Here is a 16,222-nt window from a genome sequence, read left to right on the forward strand (position 1 = left end):
GAAGGTATATCACAGCAAATGGAAACGTTTTTCCATCTGGGCGGAGCGCCGAGAGCTAGATCCCTTTACGGCTCCTCTTCCATCTATTTTAGACTTCCTAACTGAACTCTTTCAAGAAGGTGCTAGTTGTTCAACTGTCAAAGTGCAATTGGCAGCCATTTCTCATTATCATGTGGGACATGATACAGGACCCTTGATGTCAGCCAAATTGTGTAAAACCTTTCTCAAGGGTACCTTTTTACTTACACCTCCTGTAAAAGAAGCCGTACCCCCATGGGATCTTACTTTAATTCTTCAAGCCTTGACTGCTCCACCCTTTGAACCCGCTGCTTCAGTGGACCTCAAATTCTTGTCATGGAAAACGGTATTCCTTGTAGCCATTACTTCAGCGAAAAGAGTGTCGGAACTTCAGGCTCTTTCTGTAAAACCTCCATACCTGATTTTTCACCGTGATAGAGTGTACCTCAGGATCAATCCCTCCTTTTTTCCCAAGATAGCATCAGAAACCAACATAAACCAATCCATAAATTTACCGGTTTTCTTCCCTAAATATCAAAATAAGGGTGAATAAAAGCTGCACTCATTGGATGTCCATAGGCAGCTTTGTTTTTATACCCATAGGACGGCTGGCCATAGACAATCTGACCAGCTGTTCGTTTCCTTTGCCAAATTTAACTTGGGGAAAGTTATCTCTAAAGTATCTTTATCTCGCTGGATTTCCCATATCCTGCTAGCTTATCAAGCCTCAGTTAGACCCGCACCAGAAGGAGTTCGTGTTCATTCCACTCGCTCCATTTCTACTTCTGCGGCTTTGAAGTCTAGAGTTCCTTTGGATGATATTTGTTCTGCAGCCACTTGGGCTTCATCTCATACCTTTATCAACCACTACAAGCTAGACCTGCTTTCTAGAGGGAGAGCATCCTTTGGCTCTGCGGTGCTTCGTAATATCCTTCCATGATGGCCACCCAAGGTGCAGGTAGCTGGCGACTCTGTCCCACAGGTTGCTGACAAATGAACATTCCTACTTCAGATTTAGAAGTTATGTACTCACCATAACGTTCCATCTGAGTAGGTAGTTCATTTGTCTGCAACCATCCCCCCCTCCTTCCCCCTGACCTTCTTGGATCTATTAGGTTTTTTTTAGGTATCCTTTCCTGGATATATATGGAGAGGCAAACTCGATCTGAGGTCATGGAGGGTTAGCAGGGGATTATGGGTGAAGGGAGGGGCTAGGAGCTCAGATCCATTAGCTTGAAACAAGTTGCCGGCTCGGATCCAATATCGGATCCGTAACCCACAGGTTGCAGACAAATGAACTACCTACTCAGATGGAACGTTATGGTGAGTACATAACTTCTAATTTATTAGCTGCTATAAAACATAATTAGCCTTTTACCTTATTTATTTTTTTATAAACAGTAGGGGGACCTGACTGCAAAACCCTATTCCAGTCACAGTGGCAGACATGCAAACATTAAAAATGCATCATAAATTCAAAGCATGAAGACATACATAATCTTACAAACCTCACAATGTTGGACATTATTTATGCACAAAAGAACAAGTAATATTGTAATAACATGTTAAAGATTTAAGTAATGTACAACATTAAAGTTATTTTTTTTGGAAGTATATTAAATATTTAAAGCTAATAAAATGTAATGCACTTGGCTATAGCAGGAAAGACCATTTCAAAGTGTAGTGACTAAGATCTTTTAAAGTAGAGTCTTTGAACAGAGTTCGTGTCTAAAGATAAGGGGACAGATTCCAAAAGAGCTGCTCTCAGTGTAAGTCTGCCCCAATTCTGAAAGACTTGCTGTCAGTTCCGGTGACTTACTTTGGTGTAAGGCTTATCTGTAAACAGGATTACACCAGGGACCAGATTTCGAATGACTTTCTCTGTGTAAGTGGTCACTTGCTCTGAGAGCAATTCTTTTGGAATCAGGCCCAAAGTCTGTGGAATCCTGTTGTATCAGGTAATCCACCATTCTACTCTCACTTAATAGCAACCAGCATGATATTTTCCAAATGATCAAGTTTGAAGGAGTGATAGTATGCTAAGAGAGAGACTTGCTGTTTTCCTGATCGCATTTTTTGTTTGCAATCACTAATGTATTATGAAACTAAACTCTTTCTTCCAGTGTTTCAAATAAAATTTAAAAAGACCTGCAATTTATGGAAACTGCAGACAGGAAATCTGCTGTCACATTCTCTCAATGGGGATATTCAAATAATTTTGATGATGCATTTTGGTGACCAGAATAGAAAGCAGCTAAGCTTTAGTAACAGAAGCCTCAGTGACCACCCAAAAGAAAATGTGAAACGAAGAGAGAGCTGCTATTTGTTAAATAATTGTAATGCAGTTTTCTGCCAAAATGTTAATTAAATTAAGAGTTTGGCAAACTGTTAATTACATAAAAAATTTGGCGCATAACTTATTGCTTACAATTGCAATGCACTTTTAAATAATTATGGAGTGCTTCCACAGTGACAATATTGTGTCCTGAATGATTTACTGACTGAAACAGTATGTTGGTAAGCATTCAGTCTTCCTTTTCTGTAATTTGAGGGTCTTTCATAACTTACATTTTAGAAGGAATGCTGGAATGTGCAGTCATTAAAATGATGTATACCTACTTGTACAGCATAACAGTATGAGAAAATAGTTTAACTTGTTTTCTTTTGACTCTTTAGTATAAGAGACTATTATCCATGCTTATGTTATCATATGAGCATCATGCTTGCACTTGGATTTTCTAGACTGCAGTAAACTCAGTATCTAAGAAGTGTTTTTAGACTATATTTGGACAGGCTGATTTATTGTTCCTTTCTTATGTTCAGGATAAAGGTAAATTTTGTTTGACATATGAAGCCTCAATGACACGTCTCTTCAGAGAAGGAAGAACTGAGACAGTACGATCTTGTACCATGGAATCATGCAATTTTGTGTTGGCTATGATGAACCCAGACAAGACGGTAAGCAAAATAAACCTTTTAAACAAACCAATACCTTTCTTTATATGCTGAGGTTTGTGGTGCAGTATTAAATAAATAGAATGTATCTAAATAAATACAGTGTTCTGTAACACTTGAAAAAGTAACATTATACCTGTTTGTACTACTCTGCTTCGTACAAATGCTCAGCTTTTATAGCTAAGGTTGAGATTGTAGGACAGATTCCAAAAGAATTGTTCTGAGTGTAACTCTGTCCTGATTCTGAAAGACTTGCTCCCACTGTAGTGTGTAAACATGCTTACACCAGGGGTCAGATTCTAAAAGACATACTTTGTGTAAGTGATTTTACTGCAGTGTGATACAGCGGAGTAAGTCACTTACACTGAGAACAAGTCGGGTCCCGTGTCTTTTTTTGTACTGGATTGTTAAAATAATTCTTATTTTTTTTTTTTTCAAAAATCTTTATTGACAATTTTAACAAATGCATTGGAAATTACATAACCATAGCACTGAAGCATTCATGAAGGTGAAATATTAAACAATATATGATTATAACAAATAGAATGTAACAAACGGTTAAGAAATAAACTATGTACAAGCATGCTAACTGCCCATATATTGTTAAGCATGATATTTAACTTTGTGTGATAAAATGAAAAATTGAAAGGGGAGGAATCTGATAGACTTGTAAGGCCAGATAGAAAAGAAGTAGGTATAATAAAGGTCTGCCATCATGATATAGCAAGAGGAAAAAAAAAACCCTAAAGCCCAACCCCAAGGTCTTCACAGAAATTAGGAAACATTATGAAAATGTATCAAACAAGGTGTCTCAGTATTTAGTAAATTGTGGGTGGCGTTTCTGACAGTCCAGTCGATACTTATGGGCTAATAAGTATTCTATAGCCATTTGTGTGAACTCTTTCCATGTCATTACAGCTTTGTCTTTCCAATTTAGGGTGATATAGAGTTTAATTAGAGCAGAAACCGCAATTAAACTATGGTTTTGTAATTTCGTTAATCCTAAAGGAGGAATGTGCAGCATAGTAAATTTCCAGGAAAGGGAAGCTTTCTTGTATCCCATTTTTTGTAGTCGAACTCTAAGCAAACACCATAACTTATAGGTACATTTACAACTCCAGAAAATATGAAAGATGTTGGCTTTTTGGTTATTGCAGTACTGGAAGAATGGGAAATAGAATAAGTCAAATTTATTAATCATTGTTCAAAATCATTAGATGGGTATAATATAGCTTTTTAAAGGGAATAAATGTTGACGTTGTTTGAATGGAGTGGGTAATTTGAGTTGGCGAGATTGATGGGTTAAGCATGAGGACCATAATGTATTGCATGTATTTATTTCATCAGGAGCAGGATCAATGTCAGTCCAAAATTTAACACAAAGCTATCTAAGTTGTCTTAAGATAATGGTGTAATTTTTTGGGGAGGTTTAACTCCAACCTCATCTCATTAAGTGACTGCTTCCTATATTGATAGATATCCAGTACAATATTCTCCTTTAAGAGGGGGTAATCATTTAGGTTGAGCATTCCGTTATTGAGTTTATGGTCTGGGTTAAGATGGAGGGGTTGTAAAGCATTGAAGGCACTGGTTAGCGTGAGTGTGTTGAAGAGTTTTTATGCAGTGATTATTTTGCTCTTTATAGAGGTACGTAGTTTAATATTTCCCAAATGTTGCTCATTAAGAAATAGAGTAGCTTTATGGTTAGTATCATAGGTTTTAATGTAGTTATATAATAGATTCACCCAGGTAGGATCCCAGGTCTTATTGCTTGTGTTATATTCAGCAATTGTGACTAATCTACTGTTGTTAATTATGTCACAGTAGAGTTTGAAGTCAGGCAGTCCAAGACCTCCTTTCTCTTTAGGATAGACTCATTTTATGTTAACAATACTGACTGACTTTGGTAACCACATGAGTTTAGTTAAGGAAGACTTAAGTGTTTTAAAAATATATTGTAGACTACAAAGTTAGAGGCATTGAAAACATATAGCAGTCTTGCAGGAACATTCATTTTGATAATGGCCATTTTTGATAAAAGGAACATTTTAAGTTTATTCAGTCTAAGAAGATCTTGTTATATAGTGGACCAGAGTTTCAAATATCGTTTTGATAAAACATTTTAGAGTTTCAAATATCGTTTTGATAAAACATTTTAATATCTTAATGGAAATAGATTCCCAAGTATTTCAAGGAGTGATTTAACTTAATTTCCAATGGAAAACGAAAAATGATAACTGGTGTGCATGATTGATGGGAAAGATTGAGGATTTCTCCGGTTAAGCTTATAGTCAGCAGATCCAGAGAAAGAATCAATAGACAGGATTTTCTTGCAATCTGAGGAGGGTAGTAAAGTATATGTTTAAGACATCAGCAAATGCATACATGGTAATCTTGGTGTTATGAAGGATAGGGATGTTGTGGAAAGTTTTCTGTGATACAAGTAAAAGCAGAGGTTCAATATATAAGTTAAATAAGGAGACATTGGGCAGATTTGTCTAGTTCCATTTTTTAATATCAACCCTAGAGGAGCTCATCTTATTAATCTGTAAAAACGTGTACATTGGAGTATAGAATTTCAATGAGTTGGATAAAATTTGGAGGTATACCAAAGTGGGGCATAGTCGATAGTCAGAAATTTAACCTATTGAAAGCTTTAAGAAGCATCAGCTGCAAGGACATATATTGGATTTCTACTTTGGCTTGAAAGGGACATCAAGGCATCAAGAGAGAGCATATTATCACAAGTCTGTGTTGAATGACTCCAGATTGGTTGGGCAACAAGAAATAGGGGATGATTGGTTTTAATCTGTTAGGCATAATTGTAGCCGGGGTTTTTATATCAAAATTAATTAAAGATGTGGGTCTGTAGCTCCATGGGTTTTTAGGGTCAGCATTTTCTTTGAAAATAAATATAGTTTTAGAAGCATTTAGATGTGGGTCTGTAATTTTATTATCCTTTATATAGTTAAAAAGATGTAGTAAGATTTTTAGAGACTTTCAAGCTAAAAGTTTTGTATAATTCCGCGATGAATCTGTCAGGCCCTGGAGCTGTGTTAAGTTTTTAAGGCTGTTTATAGCCATAATGATCTCTTGTTGAGTGATGAGTGAGGATAAGGAGTCTTGTTGAGCTTGAGAAAGTTTCAGAAAATTAATTTCATCTAAGAATGTATTCAGCTCCTCATCTTCCAGATATGGGTATTGGTTATTATACATTTGAGAGTATAAATCTTTAAAATAGGAAAACAATGTCATGGTTGGAAGAGTATGTTTTGCCTTGGTGTTCTAATTTGGTTATTATAGGAGAAAGGAGTTCTTTGATTAGTCATCCTAGCCAATAATTTGGAAGGCATTTCAGATCACTCTGCATAATTGGCTAATGTTCAGATTTCACAAAAAGATAATTGATTAGTTTTAAGTAAATATAGTTTTTTTCTGAAGGAGTATTAATTGTTTTTCAGTTTCTTGATTGTATGTAGACTGAAGATTAGCTTCCAGTTGAGAGATTATATTTTTGTTTGAGGTTTCTTTAGCACTATCTAATTTCTTATTTACTAATAAAAAAAAAGCCTCTAATCATTGCTTTTGTGCAGGCCCATTGAAAATTGAAAGGGATTTGAGAAGCAGTATACGTGGATAGAAGGTCATGTAAAATGAGCTTGATATCTTTAACTATTTCACCTTTAGGTAGAAGATTTGAGTTTAGGGTCTAGATATATCGCCTGGTCCCCCTAGTAATATTTTTGAGCCTGTCCAAGAAGAGGGTGGTTCTTGAATGGTCAGAGAACATTCTAAGTTCAGTATGAAAGGCAATATTACAGTTAAGAAATAACCCTGATATTAGGAGGAAATCCAACCTAAACCAGACTTTATGACAGGGGGAGTAATATGTATATTTATTTCTGGGTGAGCTTATAGACTGGAAAGTGTATGGGTCAAGTAGATTCAAGTCATTTTTTAATTCTGAAATTGTTGAAGTAGGATATACATTATACATACTAGTTATGATTGTTCTGTCGGACAAGGGATCCTGAACAGAATTCCAGTCCACACCTGTAATGTAATAGGAGTTCAGAAATAGGGATAGTATCCTGTATAGTGACATAAAAAAAATCTTGTTGCAAGGGGCGTACATATTTAAGATCAGTACTGGTTTGTCTAGGAATGGGCAACTAATTGACAGATAACACTATCTTCCTTTTAAGTCTGTATCATGGTGTAGGATGTTTCCTTGAAAAGTTTTTTTTAATAATAATTGCTACCCCAGCACTATTAGTTTTATTGTCGGCAGCAGTAATTAGTTTTATCCATTTTTTCCCATGTTCGTCTTCCATTGGTCAAGGAGCATATGGGTCTCTTGTAGCAATATTATTTCTCCTTTGGAATTAAAGGCTAGATGAAAAAATAATTTTCTGTTTTTATTTGAAATTAGCCCCTTTACGTTCCACGAGTCAATAACCCACATATTTAATTTTCATAGGGAGAAACCAACCACGGGGTAGAAGCTTAAGTGTACCAACTTTGGTTGAAACAGAGCAGGATAATTAGCTAGGCTTAAGGGCAAAAAGCAATCATCTCTTCCCCCACAAGCTCTGTGCCTATTCACATAACTACCTAACCAGAAAGAGTTAACTAGCATAATAAACAGAGACAGGCATGAGAGAATAGTGCATATAACTATCAGTATATCGTCTCTGATATAACTTGCATTTAAATCAGAAAATCATATAGTAAAAGCAGTGCTTGGCGAAGATAAGAGTAGCTTATCTTCCCTTATACCACTGCAATCCTAGCTCCCAGCAGGAGGTTATTAAAGGTGTATTTGGGATAGGGCTGAAAAATAGAGGATAACAGATGATGTCTTAGGTGCATACATTTGAAAAGAAGAGAGCAAGCAAGGTTGGAAATTAACAAGTGAAAGACCCCAGGGTAAGGGAGGAGGAGTCCTTTTTAATAATTAATGCACCCATAGCTTTTCCAGTTATACGAGGTAGGCCTAATAGTAGACAAATCATTATGGGAGTTGAAGTAATTTGCAAAGGATAGCCCTTCACTTAAAAAGAAAATATAGCTATTGACATTTAACATCAATAGTACATAAAATCACATACATTAAACTATAACACATTGTATTCTTCAATTGTCCCTTTTAAAAAAGTAGAGAAATTTCAAAATAATCGTAAGTTAAGGTTTTAAACAAAGAAAATAATATAACAACATCTCTAGTGCAGGCAACTCTGATCTACTTCCCACAAAAAGACTCCACATTTCAAGAGCTAAAACCAATCAGATAAGCATATCAGGAGCAAGGTGTCATCAGAGGCAAGCACGAGACAAAAAGAGAGAGATACGTGGGGGCAAGCACGAGACAGAGAGAGATATGTGGGGGCAAGCACGAGACAAAAAGAGAGAGATACGTGGGGGCAAGCACGAGACAAAAAGAGAGAGATACGTGGGGGCAAGCATGAGACAAAAAGAGAGAGATACATGGGGGCAAGCATGAGACAAAAAGAGAGAGATACGTGGGCTATGTCAGAAAATCAAAGTTAAGCAGTGATCCACGAGACAAAAAGAGAGCGATATGTGGGCTATGTCAGAAAATCAAAATTAAGCAGTGATCCAGGGCTGTAAAAAAAACCTTACAACTGGCCAACATAGCCTTACTAAAATATACTACCTTGGGCTCCCATGTTCTTACATTTACTGGTAAAATAGGATGGGTCAGCTGAGGAGCACAGTCAAGCTATGTATGTATGCATTAATAAACACAGGAAAAGCAAAATGGAGGTAACAAAGACACAATCCTGAAACAGCATAAAAATATGAGTATGGAAACAATGATTGAAAACGTTTCCAAAAGTTAACAGTATCACCAATTAGGGCGGCTTCTTCATGAGGTGTACTTCCTGGTTAAGTTCCAAACTCTTTGCCAGAATAAACAGGTGCTTCTTAAAAAAACAGCTATGAGTCAAAAAATGTTGAAGATTTCACTCAAATAGATATAAGGAATGTAGAAAACCAGAACATATGCCTATAAAGATATTGGTATAACTATTATTCCTTGCCATTCTGAGAAGGAAAAGTTACCAGAATAGGTGACTATACGATGGTAACTATATTAGCTCCCCACATGTCAAACTCTAAAACTTGTAGAAGGCAACCCTTATAGGTGAGATGTGCACTTTACAGTCCCAGAAAATTAATAGAAATATATCGTACATAAACAACATCTAGTAGACTAACCCATAGAAACCTGTACTAGACCTTTGAATTACTTAATTGTCGTGCAAAACTATAAGACAGAAGGATTACTTTCAAACTTAGTAAGTGACCTTGTTTAACCAACATGAACAGAGAAAGTCTTGTATTTTAACTGTATTCAGAAAACAGTATAGATACAGTAGTTTATTCTGGAGAATGCAGCAGACTTTCAGCTTGAAACTGGTGACCTAGTCCATTCTCATTATATAATTTTTATAAGCTCCCACTCTGTAGGGTCACTCAAACATTATGAGAATTTCATAATAGTGTGATCCTGTTTAACAGAAAGCTGTACCAACATGAACTCAATTCTGTTATAGCATCTATTTTCTCTTTTATGTATAACGACTGTCCATTTCAGTAAAACATGCAGTTATGATTAATTTTGTAACAAAAATTATTTTGAGCTGTATATTGCATTTAATCACTATAGTCATTACACAAAATTAAGTAGGGCAATTTACCTTCTCCTTTCTTGCAGTATAAGCAGTGCATACTTAAGATACTTAAGATTAAATTTTATACTGAAAATAAAAAATGAATGCATTCTTCAGTTAAAGCTGTTTATGCTTTAAGGCTAAAGAACTTTTCTGATATTAGAAAATATTAATATATCTAATGTGTCCAGCCGTTCTGAGAATGAACAGTCACCTGAATAACTGTAAAGCAACAAGAAGAGCTTCAGTTTTTCAGACTAAATCTCATACTCTATGAACAGAACAATGTAAAAGGCAGCATTAAAAAAAAAGGGGGGGGTTCCCCCTTTAAGAAAGTGAGGAACAGAGAACCAGGAAGTTAATCATCATCATGATGCTAGAACAGTGCACGGGTGGTGGTAATACAGTGTGGAACAAAATGTAACTTGTTGGTTTCATATGGAAACTCGATTTTAATAGCTTTAGGACCCATCAGTGGAGGAAAAAAACATATCTGTAGCTGGAACCATGCCGTACTTCACTCCCAGGCCTGGCAACAGGATCAGAAGAAACAAGGTGTGTATTCAGTGCAGGATTAGTCTGTTTTCATCTTTTGGTGTTTTTTTTCAGTGGGAAGCTCCTTAAAGGCATTCCTTGCTTCCTTGACTATTTGAACTGTACATTTTGAATTGTTGTACTGAAAGGATAGGGCGTTTGGATAACACATTTGAAAATGTATTTTCTTTTGGATCAAGTAAGCACAAAAGGGTGATAACTTTTGTCTTTCCTGACCAATTGGCAGAGGGAGATCCTGAGAGGAATATATTTTATTGCCATTCCAGTTGATGTTTTTTTTTTTTTTTGGTTGAGGAAAGTATTTTATAGGCATCCTGATAGTGTAGAAGCTTGACATACACCAGCCTGGGTTTATCAGTAGATTGTGAGAAATGGATTGTTTTATGTGCTCTTTCTGTAATTATTTGTTTGACCTCAGATGGATTTTTAAGGAATATTGCAAAGATCTGGTGAAGAGTAGTTACAAGATTAGATTGATCTATCTGTCCAGAAATTCTCGTTATAATGTTATTCCTTCTGGTCCTTGCTTCAAGATCAGTTAACTTTTGCTACATTTCATATATAGTTTTTGAATTATATTCTGACTCTTTTTGCAGATGATCCAGTTTGATCTCATTGTCCAGAATTCTTGCTTCAGTTTTTTCCATTCTTGTAGCAATTTGATTTATGGAGTCACCAATTGTTTTAAGTTGATCAGAGATGTTTTGTATGGTAGTATTGTTTGCTGAGCCAGTTTAAAGTCATCCGGGTTTGTATATTGTTCTGCTTTAGTTTTGCTTGCTGGTTTACTCTGGTCCGGCTGCTTCCCAGTTCTATGTCTTTTAGATATGATTTCTTTTTCAGGCGATGCCACAGCTGAAAATTTAGTTTTAGTAGTTTGAGTGTCCATATTTTCAGCATCATTAGGCATTTTTAGAATTTTTCTTTTTCCTCTTATGTCAGAATGGATAGGAGAAAGGTATTATAAGCCCAGTCCCTATTAATCCTTATCTGTTTTGAAATAGAAGTGCTTTTTCCTGTGGTGGGGTGTTATAAGAAGTTTGGAGTAATTGAAGTAATGTGATATTTCTTATAAATAACTGAGCTCTATACCTGACGGATTGGTTTTTAGAGATCACCCAAGAGCTAGCAGAAACAGTGCCTATAGGATGGCAGCCATCTTAGAATCCCACTTGTGTTTTAAATAGAAAGCTTGCAGGATAGTGTACTTAGAGCAGGAAATGTCAAAGGACACAATGTTATCTCCCATTACTTTTGTAAAAAAAAAAAAAGTTTTGTGCTGGTGCATTAAGGGTATATATGGGTGGGATTAAGTTAGTGCTGTCAGAATAAACACTCAACTTGAAGGGCAGCATACCTGCGTAAACAAACACACTTTTTAACACTAAATGTATAATGACTTAGCAGTGGAAAGTTATGTTGCAGTGTTTTAATTGTTATAAAGATATTTTTGAAATAGAAATGTAAAAAAAAAGTCCTTCGGCTTTTCCCGGTTAGGGGTCGTCACAGTGGAACTCTAGTCTGCTCATGATTGGCAGTGAATTTTTACGGTGCCGAGTTGCCAGCCCGATGCCCAACCTTCAAAGAAGGCTCGCACCTACCTGCATGTCTTTAACGTCAATCGACCGTGGGGAAGACATGCAGACTCCGCACAGAAGGCGCTCCAGCTGAGAATCGAATGGGAGAACCCCTTGCTGTGAGACGACAATGCTATAGAGATATACTTCTCCAGAAATTATAAATTATGATGTGGCAGTTTTAAACCTCTGACTGATGTGTTCAATGTGAGTAGAGAAAAACAGAGTACATTAAAATGATGAAAAGAACAAAAACAAATTTAGGGCATCAATAATGTTTGTCCCTTCTGCATTTGCACAAATTGAAGAGGTTTCCATTGATTCTGATAGTTTGCAGATACTTATCACATTGCTTTTCCTTATTGTAAGGATGCAAAGCACATCATTAGAACAAAAGTGTCTACCTTTATTGATGGAAATGGAGAGGTCAGTACAGTCCAATCATTATTATATTTAGGAGGACTTCCACCACACAACCATGTGATATCATAAAGTAGGTCTGGTAGAAATCTGAGCATCCATTGAAGCATTTCCTAAATAAATGTTTATGTATAAGTAAATGACTAAAACTGTATGGTGTGTTATTTTATTATCTATTACTGTCTGATCCTGCTTAAATAATTCAAGACAGAATAATACTTAAGATGTGGAGAACATGGTATGATTTGTGTAACGTGTGTGAGGGTTCTAGGGAATCATTGAGGTTGGAAGATAATACACAATGAGACCGTCCATATTTAACTCACTGTTTACCAGATATAATCATATTCTGTTTTTTTTTTTTTTTTTTTGTAATTTCTACTGTATCCCACTGTTTCTCTTTACAAATACTATAAAATATTGGCTTTGTTTTAGCATATGTCTGCATTTTGTATTTGTGTGTGTTTGTCTTTTTAATAATGCATCTGATTTTCACTGTGTGTCATGTGACTATGTACTTTTTACACTGCGAATAACACAAAGCTGTTTTATAATACATGCAGAAGAAGAAAAACTTGGCCATGCGACCTGCTGAGTACACTACATTACCATTCTTTCTGCAACAACAACTGTTGCCCCTTTCTGATCACTATCACAATATTTGGTGATCCTTTTGTTCCTTGTATATCTTCACAGGCGCACTTAACATTTGTGAAAAGTTGCATTATCCTGCCACTAAAGTCAAGTGATATTTTGTGGTCATCTAACCTAGTTATGTGGTTGAAAATTACTGCCTGCCTTGACGATGTAGTACATCCACTGAAGGCTGTAGTTAAATATTTTGTCAGTTACTGTGCCATTTCTTAGGCTAGTACAATATAAAGTATGTTAACCTAAGTGGTATTGATGACAGATCTGTACTTATGGTTTACCCTTACATGTTGTATAATACTGTGATTTTGATCTGTCACATAAGAAAGCATGAAACAAAAGAAACAGAAGGTAGGAGAAGGCAAAGGCTGAGGAACTGTAGGGATTTTTATAAAAGGAGAATGGAAGGCTGTCAGCTAATGAATGAGACTATTAACTGAGTGAAAGTAGGGATGTATGATAAAGAGGCAGCACATTTGACTAAAGGAGGAAGCACAGGTAGCTATTTTAGAAGATGGCAAAATGTAAGAGGGTGAGAGAAGGGAGGAATATGCAGGGAGTGGGCTTGGGGGTGGGGGAACAAGTAAAGAATCAGCTGGAAAAGACTTGAATAGGATAAGCAGCTGGCATAACAAGTGCTTTAAAAATCTGTTCAAGGCACCTAAGGACCACCAGAAATTAAACTATTAAAGACCTGTAGGAAGAGGTATGTGGAAGACAGGAAGCAAGCAGAAGCACTAAAGACATCCATCACCTTTGTTCAACAACGTAAAATGAATGAGAAGGCATGGAATCAGTTTGGAAAAGAGGGAAGTAAAGGAATGGGCAAAGCCGGACAAGTAAGTAGTGGCAAGAGAAGGAAGAGAGAGAAAATTCACCTCAGAATAGTGAAAAGAGACAAAGCACAGGGAATAAATATGTTGGTACCTCAAGTATTTACACAGCAGTCAGAGATGCTTGCAAGGTAAATGTGGTCATACCAGAAAACATCAGAACAGCAACGGAATGTCACTGTAAGAGAGGAGGCATAGCAGGGACACACAGAATTGTGGGTATATGCATTGCAAAGTTCAGCATTTCTGTTAGGCAAGACAAAGATAGGACCAGAAGTCAATGAAGTAAATGAAGGTATTCACCGAACCAGAGAGAGGCCCAAAAGCGACAATATGAAAAAGAGAGCAGAATAACCCTTAGCTTTTTGTATGAGAGTAGATGACAGAAGTTACTCATTCTCAATTCCTTTTGAAGAAGAAACGTTGTTTTTTATTCCAATGACATTCTTTATGTTCCCTTTTATACAAAAGGACCTTTGCAGCTTGTCATTAGATCAGCTGCCTGGTACACTGCACTGTCATCCAAGGGCCTCCCTCCTAAAGTCCAGTATGCTTGTTCTTGTTTTTAATCTGTTTGCCTCCCCCACTCTAGCTTTAAGGATGACAAGCCCCCGCTGCATGGTGTTATATAATTAATATTATCCAGTGTCTACTTGACCTTTTTCTGTTTGCTGAGGATGTGGTCCAACACATTAATTCCCCCACAGGGGTCCTCACCTTCTACTGACGCCTTACCTCATTCAGCATCTCCACTAATTTTGCTTGCTTCTGTCACCCGGAATTCATTATTTTCTATTTTATTTCCTGATGTTTGAGTTTGGCCTTCATTATTATTATTATTATTATTACTTATTTTTTTCTATGCCCTTTTCCTGAATCTGATTATAAGCCTTTTGCAATTCTTTTTTCTACAGCTTTTTGATTTCTATGAAATTGTCATTAATTAAGATTCCCCCTCCTAGCAAAAACAAGCTTACTTGTTTATTTTTGTGTTAACTAGGTGGATAATCTTATTAAGAATGGACACTTTTTCAGCTCTGACCAAGGCTATACCAAGGCCAGAAAACAAAACCTTAATCAGAAATATTCACTCACCATCTACAATAGCAATGTACAGGAAAAGATACACAGGCATTTCTTCTAAAGTTGGAACATTCAAGTGCAGCAAATCAAAACAATGGTGCAGCTAATATTGGGTAAGACAGGGATTCAAGTTGTCACCTGCTATAGGTCCCCAACCATTTCCCAAGACTCTCACTCCACATTTCTAAGTACCCTGGAGAATATTAGGGTCCAACTTAACACTCTCATACTGGGTGACTTCAACTACCCCTCCATTAACTGGGAAAGCTACTCATGTACCAATACAATTGCCCAACGTTTCCTGGAATTCATTAATTCCAAAGCCCTCGACCAACTCATTCTTACTCCCACTAAAGGTAGAAACATCCTTGACCTGGTCATTACTAACATGAGCGACCATTGCTCTACACCAGTAGTCAACTTCTCCCTGGTTAGATCCGACCACAGACTAATCACCTTGGAAATCCAGCCCCCTCGCAAAGGTAGCCACCATGAAAAACTTCTCCAAACCTAACTTTCAGCTCCTAAAAACAGAGGTGCATAACTTCACAGCACCCATGCAAATGGAGAATAATTGCATGACCGCTGAATCATACACAAATGCACTTTACGAACATTTACACAAATGCATGGATCTCGCCATACCCAGTAGAACCAAGACACTCTCCTCCTCCATTATGCAAAATAAGAATATCAGCCTCAACAAAAAGGATATAGGGAATCTCCAAACTCTGGACCCCACACACTTTGGTTTTGTGAAGGGTAGATCATGCCTGCTCAACCTGGCTGACATGTTTGAATCAGTCACCAGAGCTGTGGATGAAGGCAAGGTAATTCATACAGCCTACCTTGATCTGGCCATGGCCTTTGACACCATTCCCCACTCAGGAATCATAGAAAAACTCACTAAGCTAGGCATCAACCCCTGTATCACTAGGTGGGTTGCAGACTGGCTCACAGAACCCACAGTGTGAAAGTAGCTGACTCCAAGTCAGACTGATGACCTGTCACGAGTGGAGTTCCACAGGGTTCAGTCCCGGGGTCCTCTTCTGTTTGGTATCTAACTGGGTGAGACATAGCTTTGTAAGTCCAGCAGAGATTGCCTCTAAGTAGGCGATATGAGACAGAGAATAGTTAGTTTTTTTGAGTCTGTCCTTATAGGACAAGTGTTTAAGGCCTAGGATTCTCTTTGTGAGGTACTTTTGTGGCCTCTCCAGTTGTTACAGGTGTCTAGTGAGGTACATGCCAAATGGGGCATTGTACTCGATTGGCCTAATGAGGGAAGAGTAGAGGAAGACAATGACCTCTTTCTTCCTGGGTACAAAACCCTTAGTAATGAGATGTGCCACATAGAAGGACTTTCTGACCACAGTGGCAATGTGGTGATAAAAAGAGAGGTTGCTGTCAACCTGTGTTTCCAGATCTCTTATAA

The 16,222-nt window shown here is 37.1% G+C and overlaps 1 protein-coding gene across 1 annotated transcript in view; it reads left to right on the plus strand.

Annotated features, from left to right (window-relative positions):
- Window positions 1-16,222, plus strand: part of CPT1A (carnitine palmitoyltransferase 1A) — an 849,468-nt gene that overhangs the window by 734,920 nt on the left and 98,326 nt on the right. The window contains exon 15 of the mRNA XM_044067299.1: window positions 2,842-2,976. Coding sequence (XP_043923234.1) covers window positions 2,842-2,976 — 135 coding nt within the window. The remainder of the gene's footprint in view (window positions 1-2,841; window positions 2,977-16,222) is intronic.

The sequence above is a fragment of the Protopterus annectens genome, chromosome 3.part1 (genome assembly GCF_019279795.1).
Source record: "Protopterus annectens isolate FY-2018-M chromosome 3.part1, PAN1.0, whole genome shotgun sequence".
NCBI classification, from domain to species: domain Eukaryota; kingdom Metazoa; phylum Chordata; order Ceratodontiformes; family Protopteridae; genus Protopterus; species Protopterus annectens.